This window comes from Esox lucius, chromosome 1, assembly GCF_011004845.1.
Source record: "Esox lucius isolate fEsoLuc1 chromosome 1, fEsoLuc1.pri, whole genome shotgun sequence".
Taxonomy (NCBI): Eukaryota; Metazoa; Chordata; class Actinopteri; order Esociformes; family Esocidae; genus Esox; species Esox lucius.
Window position 1 is genome coordinate 27,828,932 of NC_047569.1, and position 24,574 is coordinate 27,853,505.

The 24,574-nt window shown below is 39.9% G+C and overlaps 2 protein-coding genes across 10 annotated transcripts in view; both read right to left on the reverse strand.

Annotated features, from left to right (window-relative positions):
- The window catches only part of limk1a (LIM domain kinase 1a), a 73,042-nt gene extending 55,761 nt beyond the window's left edge, over positions 1-17,281 (reverse strand). Inside the window, exons 1-2 of the mRNA XM_010905391.3 lie at positions 17,059-17,281; positions 5,023-5,122 (exon numbers count right to left, since the gene is read on the reverse strand). Of these exons, the coding sequence (XP_010903693.1) occupies positions 5,023-5,122; positions 17,059-17,116 (158 nt within the window). The 5' untranslated portion in view covers positions 17,117-17,281. The remainder of the gene's footprint in view (positions 1-5,022; positions 5,123-17,058) is intronic.
- Positions 17,282-18,779: 1,498 nt separating this feature from the next.
- Positions 18,780-24,574, reverse strand: part of elna (elastin a) — an 81,471-nt gene continuing 75,676 nt past the window's right edge. For all 9 annotated transcript variants that reach the window (XM_020050594.3, XM_020050592.3, XM_020050576.3 and 6 more), the window contains 5 exons: positions 23,403-23,444; positions 22,629-22,682; positions 21,631-21,675; positions 19,781-19,843; positions 18,780-19,633 (listed from right to left, as the gene is read on the reverse strand). In XM_020050594.3, coding sequence (XP_019906153.3) covers positions 19,584-19,633; positions 19,781-19,843; positions 21,631-21,675; positions 22,629-22,682; positions 23,403-23,444 — 254 coding nt within the window. In that variant the 3' untranslated portion in view covers positions 18,780-19,583. The remainder of the gene's footprint in view (positions 19,634-19,780; positions 19,844-21,630; positions 21,676-22,628; positions 22,683-23,402; positions 23,445-24,574) is intronic.

A 24,574-nucleotide genomic window follows, 5' to 3' on the forward strand; every position in this document is an offset into this window, starting at 1 on the left:
TAGTCTAACCCTCGCCACCTGAAACACACAGGAAACACACAGGAAACACACTGCCCATAGTCTAACTCTCGCCACCTGAAACACACAGGAAACACACAGCCCCTAGTCTAACCCTCGCCACCTGAAACACACAGCCTCTTGTCTAACTCTCGCCATCTGAAACACACAGGAAACACACAGCCCCTAGTCTAACCCTCGCCACCTGAAACACACAGCCCCTAGTCTAACCCTCGCCACCTGAAACACACAGGAAACACACAGCCCCTAGTCTAACCCTCACCACCTGAAACACACAGGAAACACACAGGAAACACACAGCCCCAAGTCTAACCCTCACCACCTGAAACACACAGGAAACACACAGCCCCTAGTCTAACCCTCGCCACCTGAAACACACAGGAAACACACAGCCCCTAGTCTAACCCTCGCCACCTGAAACACACAGGAAACACACAGCCCCTAGTCTAACCCTCGCCACCTGAAACACACAGGAAACACACAGCCCCTAGTCTAACCCTCGCCACCTGAAACACAGCTCTGTAGAGTGGCCACATGTGATTCTCCCTATCATGTCTAGCCCATCTGCATACTCTCTGACATGGGCGCCCGTGCACACACACACACACACACACACACACACGCACACACACATGCACACACACACACACACATGCACACATCCGTTTTGGCCTCTCTCCAGTGACCCAGATGTTGTTTCTCAGATCTCCCGTTGGGTTGTCCAGGTCATTGAAAATCCCTAATGCAAGTGCAACGCCAACCACCGGGCCAATTGTCCATGGAGAAAAAAGAAACCCTTCTGGGAGAATTAACAGAGGGAGGACAGATAGGTGGAAATCTGACAGAAGGATAGATCAGAGAAGATAGAGGACAGGCCTCACAGAGAGACCCGTTCAGACAAAACACTCCATATGATCCAATGGACAACAGCAGCAGTATTTAATGAATAATTAGGGCTGTCACAATTAGGACATTTTATTTGATGATTAACTGACACAACCTTAAAATTGTGACTAACGATTTCATTGTCTATATTGTTAATTGTCTATATTGTTAATTGTCTATATTGTTAATTTTATGCCACTATTATAGTGTAAGTCTGATAATATTGTAAGAATACACATGGTGGATTTGTGGTCAGATTTGTGGTGTTCGCGCTTTTGACAGCCACCTTTCTGGAGCAAATGCGACAATTTGGCTCCTCCAAATAATTGCTTGATTTGGCTTAAAGCTAAAATGCACCCGGAGTGGTGCAGTTGTGTTTGGCTTTGGAACTACCAGTAAATCCATGGTGTTAACGACTGCTCTTCACAAAATGCCACCGCAAAGCAACAACAATAAAAATGTTCATCACATCGTAACATTTCACCCCTCGCCCTATATTATATATTTTTTTTAAATAGCTCATTATGCAATTATGTAACAATTGAGACAGCCCTGTGAATAATATTGACATTTCATGAACAACTGGGGAGACTATGTTCCACAAAAAAAACCCTGTCAGCTTTTAAAATAGAAGCAACTTTTCCAGCTATTGTGGTAATTAGTTTATCATAATAAAGGAGAGTTGCACAACTAGGGAGGGTTAATGCAATTGGCATCATATACTGTACAGAACAGCCATGTTGGAGGGCATTTCTGTTTAGGTCAGCGAGGAGGTCAATAAGGAAGGAGAGAGAAGGAGATGTCTGACACAGCAACTGAGAATTAACCATCCTATGACCAAAAACGACTATACTGTCTATAAGATCAAGTATGAACATTTGGAAAAGCTCCAGGAGATACAGTTAAGATATAGTGTACTAGATTCAAAATGGATGAAGAAAGACTGGAGTTAGGTGGCAAATCACTGGCAAAGACCCCAATAATACCATTATACTGTAGTTAACAATAATGTCAATAATATTCAGTACACATTCAATACTTGCCTCAACATTGAGCTTTTGGAAAGTATAAAAACATCCACATACTTGAGACAAAGTGCATGGCGACTATGAAAGGCCACCTGCATCTGGTGGTTAAGTGTGACCTTACAGACGTGGGGCTAAGTTTACATAGATCCCACCCCAACCTACCGTAGCTTGATAAAAAGGGCATTTATAGGAGATGCATGTTGTGTGACTCTTTTACTGACCATGGGCGACCGAACTGAATAGGCCTACAGGGAAATGGACGACACCTACAATGAATGAATAACAGAGCGAAGCAGACACACACCAACACACAAACATGCGCTCACACACACACATACACACACACTAAGAAAAGCCAACGGACGTTAGAATCTTGAAGGGAAGTACCCTTTATAGCAATCATGGTTACTTTCCCTGACGACCAGAATCGTATTGCTCAGTCTTCACTGGTTGTATATTAGATCATTTACAACAGCACTACAAAAATAACATAGTTCCACTGGAATGCCTCTTCTGTACTATGCATGTTGAAGTAAATAACTTGCTGGGTGGGCAGTTAGGAACTACAGCAGCTAGCTTGTATTACAGATTGATAAAAAATGCAAAACTATTACGCAGGCTTTATGCATTTTGAAACAAAGGTCTATTTGGAAAGTTGTTAGAGCTTCCTGTTATGTTCTGGAGGCTGAAACCAATCACTCAGTTCTGGCTGTGTATTCTGACACAACCATCAAACTCACATTTAGGTTATTTGAAACATTGCCAGTATTAGCTAGTATTAGTAGCTCTCAGCAACAGCCACCAATGCATATTTTCTTACACGCAGAAGCCTAAGCATGCATGCAGTTCTTGTCACAAGTAGCGAACACCATTAAACCACTGTGCTTTGTAGCTTGAAATGTGTTTTATTTTACTGTAATTCAACTTCATGAATTTCAGATCACAAGTCCAGCATTAACTACTTTGTAGGTACAACCCCGTTTCCAAAAAAGCTGTGTCGCTGCGTAAAACGTAACTAAAACAGAATACAATGATGTGCAAATCATTTAAACCCCATATTCAATAGAAAATAGTACAAAGACAACATATCAAATGTTAAAACTGAGACATTTTATTCTTTCTTGAAAAATATATGCCCACTTTGAATTTGAAGCCAGCATCACTAGTTGCTATAAGGATTATTATAACAATAGCTTGATAGTTATCACTCCCTAGAAACGTACAGGTGCTGGTCATATAATTACAATATCTTCAAAAAGTTGATTTATTTCAGTAATTCCATTCAAAATGTGAAACTTGTATATTATATTCATTCATTACACACAGACTGATATATTTCAAATGTTTATTTCTTTTTAATTGTGATGATTATAACTGAAAACTAATGAAAATCCCATATTCAGTATCTCTGAAAATTAGAATATTACTTAAGACCAATACAAAAAAAATGAAATGTTGGCCAACTGAAAAGTAAGAACACGAAAAGTATGAGCATGTACAGCACTCAATACATAGTTGGGGCTCCTTTTGCCTGAATTACTGTAGCAATGTGGCGTGGCATGGAGTCGATCAGTCTGTGGCACTGCTCAGGTGTTATGGGAGCCCAGGTTGCTCTGATAGTGGCCTTCAGCTCTTCTGCATTGTTGGGTCTGGCATATCGCATCTTCCTCTTCACAATACCTCATAGATTTTCTATAGGGTTAAGGTCAGGCGAGTTTGCTGGCCAATTAAGAACAGGAATACCATGGTCCTTAAACCAGGTACTGGTAGCTTTGGCACTGTGTGCAGGTGCCAAGTCCTGTTGGAAAATCTGCATCTCTATAAAGTTGGTCAGCAGCAGGAAGCATGAAGTGCTCTAAAACTTCCTGGTAGACGGCTGTGTTGACCTTGGACCTCAGAAAACACAGTGGACCAACACCAGCAGATGACATGGCACCCCAAACCAAAGGAAATGCAACATTTACTTTCATCAGAGAACATAACGAAGCAGCAGTCCAGTCCTTTTTGTCTTTAGCCCAGGCGAGACGCTTCTGAAGCTGTGTCTTGTTCAAGAGTGGCTTGACACAAGGAATGCGACAGCTGAAACCCATGTCTTGCATAAGTCTGTGCGTGGTGGATCTTGAAGCACTGACTCCAGCTGCAGTCCACTCTATGTGAATCTCCCCCACATTTTTGAATGGGTTTTGTTTCACAATCCTCTCCAGGGTGCGGTTATCCCTATTGCTTGTACACTTTTTTCTACCACATCTTTTCCTTACCTTCGCCTCTCTATTAATATGCTTGGACACAGAGCTCTGTGAATAGCCAGCCTCTTTAGCAATGACCTTTTGTGTCTTGCCCTCCTTGTGCAAGGTGTCAATTGTCATCTTTTGGACAGCTGTCAAGTCAGCAGTCTTCCCCATGATTGTGTAGCCTACAGAACTAGACTGAGAGACCATTTAAAGGCCTTTGCAGGTGTTTTGGGTTAATTAGCTGATTAGGGTGTGGCACCAGGTGTCTTCAATATTGAACCTTTTCACAATATTCAAATTTTCTGAGATACTGAATTTGGGGTTTTCATTAGTTGTCAGTTAAAATCATCAAAATTAAAAGAAACAAACACTTGAAATATATCCGTCTGTGTGGAATGTTTACATTATACAAGTTTCAGTTTTTGAATGGAATTACTGAAATAAATCTACTTTTTGATGATATTCTAATTTTATGACCAGCACCTGTATGGTTGATATAATGGGTCCAGAATCACGTGTTGACTATGATTAGCTAGATAGCTAAGCATTTTTTTAAATATCCCAAGGACACATGAAATAGGTGTGGCTGACTTAATCAGTAAAGGAACTGAAAATGTATTTGGTTAGGTCTAGGATTCTGTGGAATAACTCTGCAGTAGCGTCACATGTTCATGACTTACTTCAGGGCAGAGTTGAAAGGTTGCAGTCACTTACAAAACAAGATATTTCTCTGGTAAAAACAAAGCCAAAACGTGTCATTATGAATGAGAAAGGTAGCATTGAAATATTTCTTTGTTAGAAGACTAAAAGGAGAGGAAACCGGCTGACGAGTAAATGGGGGCTGTCTGAGCAGTGCTCACCTGAAGCAGATGGTGTGCCAGTCAGTGTTGAGGGCCTGGAGATACTGTTCATCATAGATCCGCTGTCTGCAACCCGCACACAAGGGCAAGCTTCCGCCAGCTGCAATACAGAACACACACACACACTTAGTATAGAGTTCAAATTGCAACCCGTGGAGCAGTTTCACGATTTGAATGGCTCATTTACTTCATGCCAAACAACATATCGGCCAACTTCCATTGCACACCTGCACTTTTAAGTAAGGTTACTGACAAATGTACAGTCAAATATGTTCACAACAGATCAACACGTTTTGTTTTGAAGTCAGGTGAGCTGGCAAACAAAAATATAACAAAAACATTTGGTAGGTTTCTGGAAAATACAACAAGAATACTGTTATCCCATTTTGGTATCAAAAGTGGGAGCATATCATTAAAGCTTGGTTTGGCAGGGATATCCAGGAAGAACAAATTGATATAGCTATCAGAGCACTTACGACTGCAAGCGACAGAATATGTAATCGTCTTTGATGGAAAATACGGTAAAATACCTGATAAGTACTAGGTGTTTAACAGTGTTTAAACTTCATCTGTGAATGTCACTGCCAGACAATCATAATAAAGTAAGATTACGGTTTACCCATATTTTCATATGCCTATATTCTATTGTTACAAAACCCTCTACATAACTTATATTTTGAGATTTCTCTCCCTCATAAGGAAAAATGCCTGTTACAAAACAGATTTTAATTGAACTGGCTAATAAAAATACCAGCGACCCATAATGTAATTCTAAGATCAGGTGTAAATCAACTGTACTTCAATAACCAAGTTTAACACAATGTTTCATTAGTTGGACAGCCATCTTGTACCTTCATTCAGACCAGATGTTTACCAGAGATTCTGGAAAAAATTGTCACATAAAAGATGTTACTGCTACATTCTCTACAAAACTGAAACGTTTTTCAAGTAAATGTGTTTTTGTAAAATGTTCCTACATGACCGCCAACCATGGCTTAGCCTTCACTTTCAAATTCTGGGCAACAGAGAAAGTTTATCTGTCCTCCATAGGGAAAAATATTGTGAAGAAAGTGTTACAGACTGAGGCATTTTGGATTGACTGCTTAGACTTGTCCCATCAATAAATATTGGATGATACATGCAGAACAGTGTGTGCCTCTATTCTTTCTCTAAGGATAGTCACATATTGAAGTTTTCTGTTGTAGAGAATGTTTGGATTGAGCCATAGGACCAGTTGAAGGACGTTTTCATCAAATTAACCTTATTAATCTCAAGGCACAAAATCCCCAGATTTTCAGAATTTCAGAATCAAAAGACAATTTGTTTTGTTCATGTATAACAATGCATTTGAATGGGAAAGGTTAGCATGGGGTACGTAAACAGAAACATAGTGTCATAATTTGTATTAGATGAACAAGATGAAGCACAATATAAAATTCTGCTTCATAAGTGAGTGATGAACAGTTTCACCTGGGGGATAGAGGATGAGAATGCAAGCAAGCAAAAGAGTGTGAGAGTGAGTACTAGAGAAAGACAAACAAGGACAGCTTGGTAGAGCCAGAAAGCAGCCGCAAAGTGCTTGGATCATCATATATCAGTATCCTCGTTTTACATTTGACATCTGTACTTAGTTGGTTGCTGGCTTAAAGGGTTCATTGAGTCCATTTAGCCGTATTTCTTGGCAGCCCTTACCTTGTTTATTCGATCTCAATTGGCCCAATACTTCTATAGAATATAGTGCATTACTTTGGCACAGATATACTTGGCACTGATATAATACAAGTGTCAACTTGCCATCAGCATTGTGTCAATGTGAGGTTCGATTTGCTTCACAAAAACAAAAAAAAGAGATATCAAATCTTTTGTGCCTTGTTCTCATTCCACAAGACAGAATGAACACGCCAGTAATTATGAATTTAACCTCTGCAAATCATTTAGCTGGGATGTGGTAGGACATAACACAACACAAGTCGTAGAGCAGCTGTCATAAATTTCTAAGAAAGCATTCCTTAACATGGAACTGACATTGACTGACTGACTGACTTGCGTTAAATAGCATAGTGGTTAGAGACGTGGACTACTATGTGGGCGACCGCTGCCTAACCTTGGGCAGAACAAAGTATGCATTAGGATTTGTATAGGATGGACAAACACTTTGCTGGCTACAAACTTCAGTAGCTACGTTACAGTAAGCCTAAAATAAAACTGTCTACAGTTATATTGCAACTATTTCTGGTGGATTTTCAAAGTGATATACATCACAACCCCTTTGCGCAGTAAAAAAGGATGCGTTTGATAGTTATTTGATAGTTATTGTATCAATGTAATTCATGATTGAAAGACAAACAAACGTTGTGCCATTAAATGAAATAGCTTTGGCAGTGTAAAGTTAATCTTCAATCTCGCTAGCAATTGCTCAATTATTCCAAGTAGTAAATTAGTAGATCCTTGTAAGACTATTACTGGCTAATAAGCAGTTAAAATGGCCGGTGGCAAAAGCCTTACAGTTCATACATGCTACTTGTGGTGGAGGTAAACTTAATAAGAAACGTTAGTCAGTTTAACACAATGCTCAATGGTATCTCGCTAAACATTCAAACTTGCCTTGATGTTAATGCATGACAAAATAATCTAATGTCGAGACGCAATTTTACGACAAGGTAGTATGTCCCAATCGGTCCCTACAGTAATCTCTTTCTAATTTAACGCCTTGAATGTAGTGTATCAACCCTGTTATAGCTGTTGTTGGTTTAGATGTTACCTATGTAGGGAACTAGTTTCAAGAACCGTGGAGTTTCGACTAATTGGTTTAACAATGCAAAACACTTGGCACACATATAGCTTAGTGGCGTAGTGGTTAAAGGCACATCCTTTCACATAGGAGATCCTGGTTCAAATCCAGCGAGGGGAACAACATTCATTCCTTCTAATTGCAGGCCAGCCGAACTAGGATGGCCTGGCTCCGTTTCTTGTCCCATTTTGGGTTGGACGTATAATATGTAATTAGTTTAAATGTGCATAATCTCTTAAATTCAAAACAAAATATCACATTATTTGGTGTACTTCCTGATTGACCATCTATGCTCATAGATGTACAGTACGTTACTAAAATACCCAGTATTAAGCACAACAAAAAGGAAATTCAGAACCAAAGCCAAACACCATTCAATATGCCAACAGAGCTCAGAAACTAACAGGGAAGTTAGTCTATAAATTATATATATTTTCAATCTTAGAAGATCCGTCCCATACCTTTGCGTAAGCCAGTTCAGCAATTGTGATGAAACATTTTAATTAGCAAAAGAAAGGTTTTAGCATGTTTGCCAACTGGCTACGAGAAAAGTTAATTAATTAGGCGTGATGTGGTTTGGTATATTGAGGGAGTACCCTGATCAGTGGTCAAAAGAGGCTGTAGTGTTATGTTATACAGTATGTCCGGTATGGTCGACTATGGAGGATGTGAACTCCCCAGTGTAAGTACCATCTTCACCAAATCATCAGAGAATAATCAGAGAAGAGAACAGGAACTATCCTTCTCATTATCTCAGCTCTTCCTGGCAGAGTCTCTATTATGGAGTCTCTGCCCATGAGAGATTGAAGTTAGAAAACATGTGGTTTTGATAGGACACATTTTAACACATTCATGACACCATTTTCTGGGGCTCCATACAGCTGTGTAAACATAAAATGACAGTGGCTAGACTCAAGTCAGTTAACAGCTCATGCTATGCAAGCCAACTTGGAAACTGATAAGCCTTTGTTGAAATAATGAAACATGGATGAAGTGCTGATAAATGTATAAAAATGAACGGCTGTTCTAATGGAGCTTAGAGTGTTTTGTCCCATCAATAAATATTTGATGATATATGCAGAACAGCGTGTTCCTCTCTTTTTTCCTTGTATAGTCAGATGTTGAAGTGTCCTGGGGTAAGGAACGCTTTGGTTTAAACCACAGCACCAGTCAGACACCTGAAGGCAGCTTTCATCAAACTGACCTTATTAACTGCAAAGCACAACCCCCCCCCCCCCCCTTGCAGAATTATTAAAAATACTTTTTCACATGTTAAATCCATGATTTTAAATGGGCAAGGTTTGGATGTGGTATGCAATTAAGAATTCGATTAAAGAAGAAGCTTACGTGATAAATGTCAAAAATGCCTTCTCTTACCCGGCCATTAGAAAAGGAGATCAGCCAATTGCCGATAAGCAATTGTAAGCAAATATCGTCAGATTCTGATTGGTGGCCAATCGATCGGTGCATCACTACTATAATGGGAATATGGTGCCATTTAGGACACAGTCAAATATATTTACTTGGCAATGGTTCCCTTACCTTACAGTGGTTCAATTAGGCCCTCAGCCCAGGAGTATTGGTATTGCCTACACTGCAGTAATGGCCCTTTCCCTGACTGGAGCCTCATTCTGACAGGCCTGCTTTCCCTGATGACGGCTGGTGTTGTGTTTTAACAGAGCTAGATTAATGTCTACCAAACTGCACTGACAAACAGACGCATAGAGTCAGCAACACTAGTCAGGAGAACTGGGAATTGCTGTAGGACAGTACAAGATTATTAAGGTATTTACGTGCCAGTTCAAAATTTATTGCGATTCTTTGGATTCTTACGATTTTCCCATCAGCATTAGTCAGATGTTCTCTATCTCTCTCTGTCACAGCTTATAGGATTATTTTGATAAATAAAAGGGGACATCTGGGTCAACAATTCTCAATAGTAAAAAAAATTTAATAATTCACAATGAGACCATAACTGCACCTAACATTTTCAAAACATCTAGGCCAAAATGTCACTCAAACTGTTAAATGAAACGCAGAGTTTGTGAGCGGATCTGAATGGGAGTGAAGCAAGGTGCGGAGCGGTCTCAATTTGACTGGAGCACGGAGCGTTATTTGAGCGGGCCAGAACGCTCTCGCTCAATCGCTCATGTACCGCTCCAATACCGCTACGAGTAGCTCTCCCGTCACATGGTCAGGGCATGCTTGTCCCAGCACACATTTTTAAGACTCCTTTGTGTTACTTAGCTCGTCGCTTAAGCTGCAATGGAGCTTGCTAAATACGCACATGTGCAAAATAAAGGTAACTTACAGGAATGAGGAGAACCAAGAACAGGAGAGGGAGTGTGGTGATGTAGTAACCACAACTAAAGAATCATTGTAGAATACAGGCACATGCTAACAGAAAGGATTGTGGGTAGTGGGTAGCTAGGTCTACTTGTAACACTATAGCAAAGTATTAAAACTTTTAAAATGTTCATTTTATTTGTCTATTTATATTTCAATAGGGTATTTTTGTTTGATACCCGAAGGTACTAGTGTGATATTTAAAATAAGATTCATTTTTGATATGATCAGTTATCTTAAAAAATAGACCTATAATATATACAGTATCTCATAAAAGTGAGTACATCCCTCACATTAAAAAAAATATTTGAGTATATCTTTTCATGTGACAACACTGAAGAAATCACACTTTGCTACAATGTATAGTAGTGAGTGCACAGCTTGTATAACTGTACATTTGCAGTCCCCTCAAAATAGCTCAACACACAGCCATTAATGTCTAAACCGCTGGCAACAAAAGTGAGTTAATTATTGTAGCCTATAATTGGGAAACTACACTGTCAGAAAATGTTCCCACTGGTTATGTACAGTGGGCTACTATAAAAATAAGCATCTTGCCCCAGCTGCTGTCTTGGATCCAAGATTTAAAACCGAGGGTGTGAGGGATGATCAGGTGTTGAACCAGTTTAGAGACGTACACAACGGCTCGTACTTTACACAGCTGCAACGGTCCTGGATGGACACAAACGGAGAATAGAGAAGTACAGCAGTGAGAAGAAATACATCATGCACCATTGCATGAACATGAAGCCACAGACTCATGCCAAACAACAGAAGGATGACAATATGAGCCTACAACTATCTAAGAATTATGTTAGTTAATAATATTAACGATTGGACATTGGACAGACAAAACAAATCGAAAAGACGGGCAATCCAGTGCATAAAGTCATACAAAACAATATACAATCTAGCTGCTGGCTGTTCATTTTGCAGAGTTAGAATATTTGCAAATGAGAGACATTGTGCAAATGAACATGAGAAGAGCAGAGTGTCGGCCTGCTCTAGATGTCTGTGAATGTGAACGGGTCTGTGCGAACAAAAGGCCCAAAGAGGGGAGAAATAGGAGACGCGTGCTGTTAGAAGAGAACAAACACGATGATGCCCGCATCCTTGTTAATTCAGCCACTTACTTGGCCTTCTTCCAAGATAAAGCACAGCTGTTGTGGGTAACTGTGTAAGCATTACAGTAAGGCCTCAGCCTCTGACATACTGCAAAAGTTGACCAAAGGCATTTCACTGAAAAAGCAAAAACAGTATTCAGAACAATAAGGTGTCTATTTCAAAACATCCTAGGATGGGATACACAGTTAGGTCTGGAAATATTTGGACTCTGACACAATTTTCATAATTGTGGCTCTGTACGCCACCACAATGGATTTGAAATGAAACAACCGAGATGCAATTGAAGTACAGACTTTCAGCTTTAATTCGAAGGGGTTGAACAGAAATAAAGTATGAAACGTTTAGGAATTGCAACAGTTTTCAGACACAGTAGCCTTTATTCAGGGGCTCAAATGTAATTGGTCAAATTAACCCAATCATAAATAAAAGGTTAATTTTTAATACATTGCCGAGAATCCTTTGCAGGCAATGACTGCTTGAAGTCTGGAACGCATGGACATCACCAAACACTGGGTTTCCTCCATTGTGATGCTTTGCCAGGCATTTACTGCAGCTGTCTTCAGTTGTTGTTTGTTCGTGGGTCTTTCTGCCTTAAGTTTGTCTTCTGCAAGTGAAATGCATGCTCGATTGGGTCGGCCATTGCAGAATATTCTTAAAAAACTCCTGGGTTGCTTTCAGAGTATGTTCTGGGTCATTGTCCATTCGTAAATTGAAGTGCCATCCAATCAACTTCGCTGAATTTGGCTAAATCTGAGCAGACAAAATATGTCTTCTATGGACATCCAGACCTTTTTGTGTTGCAGAGCTCACCAGTGCGTCCTTTTTTTTTCTCAGAATACACCAAACTGTTGATTTGGCCACACCTATTGTTCCTGCTATCTCTCTGATGGATTTTATTTTTGCAGCCTAAGGATGGCCTGTTTCACTTTGACCGAATGTTGTGGGTTCATAGCAACACCTGCAATCAACTCCAAAACTTTTACCTGCTTAATTGAAGAAGTAATAACAAAGGAATAGCACACACCTGTCCACGAAACAGCTTTTGAGTGAATTGTCCAATTAGATTTTGGTCCTTTTAAAGAGAGGTTAGAGTTAGATATTAAAGAGCTGCAATCCAATTTGGATGTGAATACCCTCAAATTATAGCTAAAAGACTGCACTTTAAGCCCATATTCATTATTTAACTGTAACTTGAATATATATTGGTAAACAGCCAAAATAACAGAACTTGTGTCAGTGTCCAATTATTTCCGGACTGAACTGAATACTGTACACCATGCAAGCTTAAAAAAAAGCTAAACTTCGACACGGTTGTGAAAAGATATTCTAGATATTTCTGTAAATTAATATTTTCTGATTATTCAGTACCAGGACTTGGATTCGATTTTTGCAACAAATTAAAAGGAACCATTTTTTAATTTGGGTGAAATATTCCTAAGAATATTTTATAGATGCAGAATTCTTGCAAAAATTATGATCTCATCCAACATCAGTTGTCCTCCAAGTAGCATTTTCCTATTTTAACATTCCCAAATCATACGACTTTGTACATTTCCACTTTAGCAATCCAGGCAACAAAAATGTAATTTCTAAAGAATGTTTTGGTTAGTTGATAGCTTGTTGAAAGCTGCTACCTTTTCATAATTATTATAGGACAATATGAATTTTAAATTAATTAAAAGTTATTTACACAGTAATGGCAAGTTTACAGAAACTTCAGAGTGGCGCAGTGGCCTAATTCACTGCTGTGCATTACAGCTGTGTCATTGTGGCATCCTGCCCGGGCCAAGGGGTCTACCTCAGTAATGCCCGGGGTGGATGTGTAGGGTGTCGGACAGGCCTGCCTTCCCTCATCGTGCTCTAGAAACGTCTTGTGGCAGGTTCTCTGACGAACTTCCTTTAAGATGGTGGCTCTTATTAGGGAGAGCATGATGCAGTGGCCCTTTAAATGTCTCTATTTTTGTATATTGTTGTGGTATTTATTACAAAGCCATCCCTCGCTCCCCATTTGGCTATCGGTATGATGTCTTCCTGCTTCTTGTCCCTGCCTACAAGTAGAAACCAACACAACAGCCACCCACATAACGGGGAGTTTTGTCCCCTTTATGTCAACCAGATGTCTTTATGGACATCTTTAACCTGTCCTTTTCACAGTCTCAAGTTCCCACTTGGTTGTAGCAGAACACCATTATCCCAGTGCCAATGAAAACCAAGGTAACACTCCTTGAGAAGAACGTATATGCTGCTCATTGACTACAGTTCAACATTCAACTCACTAGTTCCCTCAGACCTCATCACCACGTCTAGAGCAGTGGGTCTGGACGACACCTTGTGTAACTGCATAGGAGACTTTCTGACCGTCAGATCTTGTGAAGTGGTGAAGTTGAAGTAGGGAGGATTTGAAATAACACTTCAAATCCTCACAATCCTCACAAATAACAAGAACTTGTGAGGATTTGCAATAACACTTTATCCTTACTGACAGAACTTAACACGGGAGAGCCCCAGGACTGTGCCCACAGCCCTTCGCTTTACTCCCTGTTCACTCGTGACTGCATAGCTCTGCAGGACACCATGACCCCATGGTTCTAGGCGTGATAACCAAAGCAAAGAGCGCAGCATACAGGAAGGATGCCAGGACAACCTCTCTCTCCCACATAACGAAAGTCGTAATTTTGAAAGAAAGCAGAGAATGGAGTCCCTATCCCCACCAATGGGGCTGTAGTAGAGGGTCAGCAGTTTTAAGTCAAAACAAGTTCATATTGTCCAACAGTGTTGTTAATAGCGCAAAAACAGCGACTCTAGTCCCTAAAACTAGAGCAGTATGGCATGCCACCCTGGGTCCTCCACAAATACTATTGCAGCATCATCAAGACCATTGACCGGCTGCATCACAACCTGGTATGGGAACTGCTCTTCAAAACAACCGCAGGGCTCGTCATCCATCCAATATATATTTTTAAAACAATGCCATGGCATGCAGTTACGTGCTGTTCATTTGCCATGAACAGTCAGATGGGGACCATAAGGTCTTACACTAGGAGGCTCAGAGACAGTTTCTGCAGGTCACCAGACTGCTAAACACCTGAACACCTACAGTGGCTCTGCATTCACCCAAATAGACACGCAAATTGTGCATACTCAACAAAAAATATTCATGTTGATTATATACACGCTCAATTGGGGTTGTTGTACAGAGAATGTGCTCTCTTTCAAGTGTGTATGTACCAGCAAATATATTCTGGTTGAGCAAGCAGTGTGAAAAAAAGTAGAATGGCTTGGCAAAATGTACATCAAAGTAAACAAGTCTTAATCTTAATCTTCAACTCTCCTGAACCTGCTTGGGAGTTACTGTGATGAGGCAAGTCCATAACCGCAAATTAGAAAGAATGCAATTTCAACACTCTGCAATGTGTGCTATCAAATTTGGAGGGATGTTTTCATTGCCAGCTGGGTTCTTACATCCTCACAAAAATTTTAAGTAATCTCTAGATATCCACCACAATATATAACATCTTTCTTCATCCCTCACTACTGAAGGCAGTGTAATATCCATAGATGTAGTGAGTTAAGGAAGCCTCCATGAAACCGTATATCCTATAATTGTTCTGGCAAATTCTATTTTATACAATTTCGTAATTTACAAAAGTTTTACAATCCTAACTAAATATTGAAAACTGCTGAAGAATGAGTTAATAGGTGTTATCTAACAATTGTACAGGTAAAACATAGTAAAACTACAACAGTCAGATGTCTATGAACATGACAGGGAGTAGAATGTTTCTATTAGTTTAGTTGCTTAGCTAGCATGTTCTCTACCAATGGCCGTTAGTTGCTAATTTTAGCTTTGATGAGTTTTGATTTTTTTTTTGCCATGGATAAGGTCTGAAATGCCTCTTGCTATGTCTTTTTAGTTCTTCTGTCACCAGTTACAGTAGGTTATACATTTTAAATGTCTGATAACGAGTCTGCATGGACATTTTCCTGCTGGACTATAAATAAAATGTATTCCTCCTTTTTCCCTTTAAACTCATGTAGTATATCCAGATTTTTGTTATAAAGGTGTGTGTGCGTGTGTGTGTGTTATAGTGTTATTTTTACATACTGACATTAAACAGGCAGTATGGGACTCTTGAGAATAATCAACTATTGTTTAAACCTCCCAGCTGGGCTGTATGTGTAATATGTATTTTATAAGTGCATAATTTATAAGTAGAATCTGTATCATCTATCAGTTAGCCATGAAATTACAAGTTTGAAAGCAAATTCCAAGTTTGATAACATGAGGCAAATATTGGAGACATTTTTCAGGGACATGTTTGGGCTCGCCATTGTTTCTTGTACAACCAGTGGCCAAAAATCCTGTAACGCATCTTTAATACGATTGATTGTGCCGATTTTTTTTGTTGTTTTGGGGGACATTTTGGTGTAAACTATAAACACGTTATAAACATTATGCATGTTGTATTTCCATTAAAGCATAGTATGCCTGGCTGTATATCAATGCATTTCCATCTGTTTTGTCACATGCCTGTTATCAACGGGTGTAAACTAACAGTCAAACACTTACGGACCCATTTCCAAAAATGCAGAATAGAGTGTGCATGAGTGTTGAGGTGTAAGTATTTATGCGTGTGTACAGGCAAAGTCTGTGTGCATTTAGTCAATATTAAAGATGTTGTGCGAAAAAGGGTGACAAAAGTGGATGGCCATCTAGTAAAAGTGTGTCAGTCTTGTTCATCAGTCTTAAGGTCCTGTTGGCTCAGATTTCAGGCAGGGATAACGTCTCGCAAGCAGTAGCGTAGAGAATAGAGTTTGGCTATTTCTAGGGCCTTACTCTGAAACCACTTGGTGTAAAGGTCTTGGATGACATGGAGCTCGGCCAGGTGATGAACCATGTGATGAACCATCCCTCTTGCAATCGAGGGTGATGCTCCCACACCAGCCAGTGATGCATATATAGAACCTTTTGAGAATCTCAGGGTCTCCTAATTGGAAAGAGGAGCGGAGGTCATGCTTTCTGAGGTCATGCTCAAACTGTGTATCTGGACCATGTTAGTTTATTGGTGACACTGAGGAATTTAAAACTCTGGAAGTTACAGAGCTTAATTAAAACAATCGCTATTATTTTATTCTACTTATTGTTTGAGTGGCCTATTTCTATAATATGGACTGGGATGGAATAACAGTGGCATTGTGTGTGAAGCCTTTGCTGAGAAGCGCCGGACAGACAATCATTTGTATTGCCAAACTGAATATTTATTAATGCACAAGCACGGAACGCGTAACGAACAACACATTTTGGCAGTTATAAAGTTGTGTTGCTGGTCAGATTATCGCTTATAACGTCCCACTTAAAGCAAAAAAAAAATAAAAAATCTACGCAATGTTGATTTAATGACATTGAACTTATCCAGACAAATCTAATTATTACATTTCTAAACACCATTCAGTGTTATCATTTTGAAGCGGTTTAGGGCCAGTCGGAAAGAAAACATTACGAATATCTTCTTGGGTTAGCCTATTTATGCAGCCTTTAAGGACAAAAGGGACATTTCTAAATTTCTAATTTAGCCTAATTGTGATAAAGCACACTCGGCCAAAAAAAACATTTGAAAAAGTAGGCTGTACCGTACCATTATCTCTGTTTTGAATTTCTCATTCATCAAGCGCTGTAGGATGCACTGCACTCCCTAATAACATCTCCCGCCGCCCTGACACATGCTTCTAGACATAATTCTACTGAAAATTGCGTATCGAAAACTTGAACTCACCTTCCTCCTCTCCCATACGTTCGTCCTTCCAGGTGCAACAGAGAAGCATCAACCTCATTCACTCTCCGACTCGGAGCTCAATGAGAGCCTGTCTCTGGTGAACTGATAACCGTTCTCCCACCGACCACAGCCCCGTTTGTTGTGTTTTTTATGCGCAACCTGCTCTAACTCCTCTAACAGCTTGATACCGCTTCGGAAGATGTGCAGCGATTTTAGACCAAGAGGAGAGGCTGGGCCAAATGAACCAGTCAGGCTGGGGGAGAGAGGAAGTTAATGGTTGGCCAACCAACATCAGTCCCTGGAAAGTAAATTCAATTTTGTCTGCGCAGCATCACAAGCAGCTCCAGCTAGAGAGGACTTCAGCGGAGAACCCGAGATGCGCAATGCACCCTTTAGAAGAGCTGTGTCAGAATAGTTGCATTGAAAGACTAGCCTATTCAAAAGCTTTGTTTTTCGGTAACTTGAAAGCTCCTGAATTATATTTTAGGTATTGATTATTTTGTATCGGCGCATAAGGAAAAACGCAGACCTGGGCACAGTATGTGTTTTCATGAAAACAATTTTATTTTTTTCAGAAGCAAATAAAATGCCGGAATTACCGGGGACAAGTCACATGTGCGTCATGGAAATAAAAAGTGCAAAACCCCATAATTCCTCCTTTTTCCCTTTACATTATACCATCCTATCGCACAGAAGAAACGGGCAGCGGGCCAGAGGCACCGTTACACGCAGTTCAGAAACACCACCGAGTACAACTGAGGGGGTGATTGTTATGTACTCGCAATCTATACAGAAAAATCGTGGGTCAGCTTTGTAGTGAATCAATCAGTAATGTCTTAGAGTCTTATTCAACATAACAGTAGCATAAAGTCAAGTAAAGAGAGAAACGGGAGCTCACTCTCATCATTCACTAGGGGCTGTATGACACAAAGACACTTACATAAAAGGACCATACTTATACAGTATAACAACTTTCAACAGTGATTAAATGCATTATGCAAAGCATGAAATAAAAACAAACATTAAGACTCTTATTCTAGTTTGTATCTGGTGATAGCTTACTTTCACGAGCAAAAACATTTGAATAATGAGAGACACTTTGCATAAATGAAACTATTACTGCAGTGGAACTAGAATGACTAAAGATATGCATTAATATTTGAGGCACAGGACTTCAGAAAATGATACATACCTAATAACACAATTTAATGGTACATACATACCAAAGCAGTATTTTCCAATTGGAAGGATTTCACTTTCAACATCTCTGTGAAAACTGCTTTGCTACAATCTAAAAGCTTAGAAATTTTCAAAAAACCCACTGCATTTAAAAGCTCTTGGGTACAAACCTACAATATGTATGAATATCACTTCAGATAACACCTAAATATATTCTGAACACCGTTTGATTGATTGTCATTAGCTTTACCACATTCAGAGCAACAACTGCTCTTCATACTTCACAAGTTGGGCAGTAATCAAGGTAAGAAGACTGGGGATACTTAAACCACATCCATGGCACTCAAATATTGGCAAAGTTACTGATGGCAGATGGGCTGTGAAATCTGTGTATATATACACACACACACACATTCTCACTCACACACAGACAGACACACACACGCACACACACACCCATTCTCTCACACACACACACACACATACACACACACTCTCACTCACTCACACACAGACAGACACACACACACACACACATTCTCTCTCACACACACACAGACAGACACACACCCATTCTCACACACACACACACACACACACACACACACACACACACAATGTCATTGCTATTCCATCCAGGGTTATAGAAAGCAGCAGAGATGATAGAAAGCCATGAGAGGTGATTCTGAACATGGATGATGGCCAAAGTTAGTCAGCTCTTTACCAACCACACCCCTTGGAGCTCAACCCTCCGTTCTGTGTCAGTGTGTGTGAAGGCCTCGAACTTTGGTACACACAGACAGGATAGTAAGCTATTGACAATACGGAGAGATGCACTACAGTTACCTTACTGATGCTTTTATTTTAACATGGCTCACCTCTCTGCATTCAAAGAGGCTAACTACCTGCTTAATTGTAATAGTTGGAGAATATTTCACAATCACATCTATTGCTACATGTACAAGCTCCCACACACTCACAGAGAGACACACAGACACACTGGCCTTCGTTCACGCAAACACTCATTCACTCAAACAAGCATTCACGGATACACGCGCACACACCCAGACACTTAACTACTAAAAGGGGAGCATCTATTGTAGGCATGACAATAAAAGAGGATGGGAATCATGACCATAATGATAGAGGCACAATCAAAAACATGAAGTCACAATCAAATGTGTGCAAAATGTCTTGGTCGGTGGGTTTGTATCAAAAATATCTTGAGTCAAATAAGGTACAACATATCTTTACACAATGCAACAGGGAATATTTGAATATAAAATTTACATTCTAGATCATGCAGTAGCACCATTGTTTATTGAGGTTCAACTAAGCAACATTTGTTACTTTCGCCTTCCACAGTATTTGCCTTGGCATCCACTGGCCACTCCTCCTGTTCAGAGAGAATATATAGGGACAACAGAGTGAATTCAAACATTTGTAGTGGCTCTTCATTCATATAATATATCGACATACAGCACTTGATGGTTGTCTAGTGGCCAAAAGTCATGAGTGGAGTGGGATAAAAAAAAGACCATACCAGGCCTATAGCCTCCTGCTCCTCCAAGGAAGCCCTGAAGTGGGCCATACTTTGCTGCTTTGGCTGTGAAACAAACAGAAAGGAAAGGGTCAACTGTTTTGCGTATACAAACCTATACATGCATATACATATATATATATATATATATAACCACAACACAGAGATGGGAAATCTTGAGTCTGGAGACATCTGCTGCTTGATCACAGCAGCTAGGAACACCAACCGGCCAACATCAGAGATGATTTGCATTATTTTAAAGTCAGCGGGTGCTAGCTATTGATATTCACTGGCGCTGCGAAAGCGACAGGTGTTGTAAATCAATAATGCTGATGAATACATTTTGGCTGTTACAAATGTATTGACCTGAGCTGTAGTTACAGAATAGGGAACGTAGAGGTGTGAGCAACGTGTGTGTGATTTAATAGCAACACATATTTAATCAATGATGGATGCACCATGAAGACATAAGAACAAGATGAATCATTAGAAGCTGTTTATGATGATATGTTAGGATTGGCATTTAGCAAAGTTCTTGGTAAATACATGTCCTTACACCTACTTACATTGGATGATTTATGAATTTATATTAGTTTATAGTATATATAGATGTAAAACATTGTAAATATAAGGAATGCACTCTCAAAATATCTTGTCTCCTGCTCCGCACAAACTTAGGAGGACATGGCCAACACCCCAAGTACCAGGCTCTAAAGACTCATTGTTGCCACAGTCCAAAGTGTTGCAGATCAAGACGATACCTGACTATTCCAGCTGCCAGGCTGATAACCCACCCCCCCCCCCCCCCCCCCCCCCCCCCCCTAATTTTAAATAGACTCTGGATTTAGCCCAGATAAATGTATTAATTATTCCAATTTGACTCTTAATATCTCACCCGGCACTGCCAGAAGAGGACTGGTCACCCCTCCGAGTCTGGTTCCTCTCTAGGTTTCTTCCTAAATTTTGGCTCCTCTTAGGGAGTTTTTCCTAGCCACTGTGCTTCAACATTGTTGTTGCTTGCTCCTTGGGGTTGTTTTGTAAAAGCAGTTTGTGACAACTGCTGATGTAAAAAGGGCTTTGTAAATAAATGTGATTGATTGATTGATATAGATAATTGTTTCCCAATATGCTTACATGAAATATCAGCAAAGTTCTACTCAGTAACTTAGTGTTCAGCCTCAAATCAAATGTGTTATTAAACTAGTTGGTGGACAGGGTTGCTCTGACTTAAAACTGAAGGCAGTCATTTCAGAAAATAAACAGAAATTTCATTTTCCAAATTCCAAAATGGGACGTATATATTTAATGATGTTGAAACAAAACAATAAAGGAGAAGCTATATCAAAAGTTATTCAGCATTAAGGAATTATACATTTCAAATCACTTCCTGAATTGACTCCTTTCAATTTCAAAACAGCATGACCCTGCAAGTAGAGTTGTTTAAGAACAAACTGCCTTGCTTTTTGAAACATAATCCCACCATCAGTAATCTTCCCTGCTCAGAAAAATGCAGATTATCAGACCCTATGAGTCACTGGTTGGTTCACCATCTGCACCGATGATTAACATTCACTACCCTATAACTCCCAAACTTAATCTCATTCAAATTATCTTATGGAATGACACTTTCACTGCAAAATGTAAACATACTGGGATGTGGAATGAAAATTCAGAAGAAGACATATGTTTCTAGCACTGTGTGGCTTACAACTGGTCAGAGTGAGTCAGGTAATACATTAGCAATAGTATGTTTCTGCCTGAAACACCCTTGGTCCTGTAACCAGAACATTTTTTGAATTTCTTCTAAAGAACCAAAAACTGACAGTAAAACAGATGGGAGAAGGAAGGAGCACCTTGCTGAGGTGTTAGTGGGGCCGTCTGGCCTGCTCCATACGCTCCTAGTAAACAGAAAATATGCATTAGACTTCAGAAAAAGTAAAAGGATAGTGAGAATAATTACATGATTCGTTCCTATTTTAAAACAGCCTCGATGTAGCTGTAACATCTTACAGCTACATCTCTTTCACCTAAGTTGGCAACAACCAACTTAGGTGAAAGTGCTTGCAGACACTTTTTCCTTAAGGTGCAAATTGTGTTTCCAGTCTAAACAGTGGAACGGAGGCAATGGATTTGTCTCTTAGATTAAAACAAGCATGAAGCCAACACTGTTTATGTTTTATTACTATTATTATTATAGTATTATTACTATTATATGTTTTTATAATAGTAATAATAGTTTGATTCAAGCCTCAAAAGCAGCTTTGCTACCAACCGATCACATCAAACATCACATGTTACAGGGGGGTTTTACTTGGGCAAAGAAATTACACACTGCATGATGTAGACCATTTTTCAAGTGCTGTGCATTGGTGAGGTGTTCACTGAGGAAATATAAACACCATTATCACATGATATTATGATATTTACAAAATGGGAAATGAGAAACATTTACAAAGCACCGAAACTCAAACAACTGAGGTAAATGCCCTTGCTTCCTTGATCCTCCTTGTACAGACAACTAATAGTCTAATACACAATCCAGTTCAAATCACAAGCTGTTTTTGTTCCACTTCGATTTTTATAGTCCTGTAGTTTCATAGGGTAACAACGTCCCATTCTGTATATTCACTGAGGACTGTCCTTCCCACTTCCTCTGTTTCGCCCTTCCTATTAATAGATGATCCAATGCGCTATCTCTGTTCAAGCTGCCCCTGATAAAGGCACGGTCATTGTACCGGCAGGTCATTGGGAGCCTGAGGGGTTGTGTTAAGGGTCAGGAAATTGGCAGGCTAAACCAAGTCATGATAATACCTTGCACCTGACCTTCACAGACAGAGCTTAGAAACATTACCTGGGTAGGCTTGTTGTGGATAGCCACCTCCGTAACCTGGGACTACAGGAGCACCTACAAGGGCAAAAAACGAACAAAACAACTCAAAAACTAAAATTCAGATACATTGTATACAAAGTCTACATGCAGACAGAGTAACACAAAGCATTGCTTCCTCAACAATCAATGATCATTTATGAAGTAACTACCAACAATCCTTTATGAAGTAATTCCATCATGTCTTATGTATTTTGTATGCAACCATGCCAATCCAGTCTATTACTAAAGCTAGATTATTCATCAGTAGGTAATTGTGGGAAAATGTCCTAGGGAAATGACATTAGCGTATTGGTAAAGTTGTACCATGTGCCAGCATGTGAATTAGGCAGTGTGTAGTACTGGGAATATATTCCCAGAGGGATGTGGGTTATAGACTGCAGGCACTGCAGTGGGGCACAGGGCAGAGAGAAGAGTATCGCCACAGATGGACCATGAAAACCCCCCTCCCAAACAACAAAAGAGAGAAGGAGAGGGGAGAGGAGAAGAGGAAAAAGTGAGTAGAAGGAGAAACAGAGGGAGAGGAGGAGAGAAGGGGAGCAGAGTGAATTTGAAGAGATGAGGATGCTGGGACCTCTATGGAACAAACTTGCATTGGCAATTTGTTAATTTAATCATAACGTATGAAGACATTATATGTGACTCTTCAGTTGGTTGGATGAGTGACCCTTTACGATTATGATTTTGATGAAACCTCACAGTTAACAACAGAAACTACAGCAGGATGGTAAATCTCACCTTGATTATAACCAACACCTCCAGTACCCAGGGTACCGTAACCTATCGAATGGGTGAGACAGCATCAGAACTCAGAACAAAAAATACATTGGAAAGAACTACAATACAATTAGAAGTCAGATATGCTGTGAAACATGGCGATGCTGTAGACTGGTACATCTCACAATGGCATTTTCCTACATCCATAGACAGAGCATGGGCAGTACTGTTATCAGCGGACTGACCCTCCAGAGAACCCAACTGTCACACTTCGATTGCGGCAAAAACCGTTACAAACTAACTATGCCTCTGACAGTGAACTGCCTCTGCTGGGAGTGACTGTTCTGTTCGCTGTGTTTCTTCCTCATTCATCTTTCCCTACAGTAACATACCCTAGAGGATGGACTATCTGGCTCAAGGATCCAGAGTACAACCCCGTTTCCAATGAAGTGTGGACACTGTTTAAAATGGAAATAAAAATGGAATGCAAAGATGTGCAATTTATTTAAACCCTATATTCAATAGAAAATAGTACAAAGACAACATATAAATAGTTGAATCTGAAAATGTTCTTTGAAAAATACATGCCCACTGTGAAATTGATGCCAGCAACATGTTTCAAAAAAGGTGGGGCCAAAACAGATTGTAAAAGTTGTGTTATACAAGAAAGAACCTGGTGGAACATCTCACAACAAATTAGGTTAATTGGCAACAGGACAGTAACATGATTGGGTATAAAAAAGCATCCCAGAGAGGATGAGTCTTTCAGAAGTTAAGATGGGAAGGGAGTTCACTACTCTGTGAAAGACAGCACGGGCAAATAGTGCAACAATTTAAGAATAATTGCAAAGAGTTATGGGATCTCATCATCTATGGTACATAATATCAATAAAAGATTCAGAGAATCTGGAGAAATCTCTGTATGTAAGGCACAAGGGCGAAAAAAACTATAGGATGGCCGTGAACTTCGGGCCCTCAGGCAGCACTGCATTAAAAACAGACATGATTCTGTAGTGGAAATCACAGCATGGGCTCCATTGTCCATTGTCTGTGAACACAGTATGTCGCTGCATCCACAAATGCAAGCTAAATGTTGAAGAAACCAAATATAAACAAGATCCAAGATCCTGTGATGGTATGAGGGTGCATTAGCGCACATGGAATGGGTGACCTGCACATTTGTGAAGGCACCA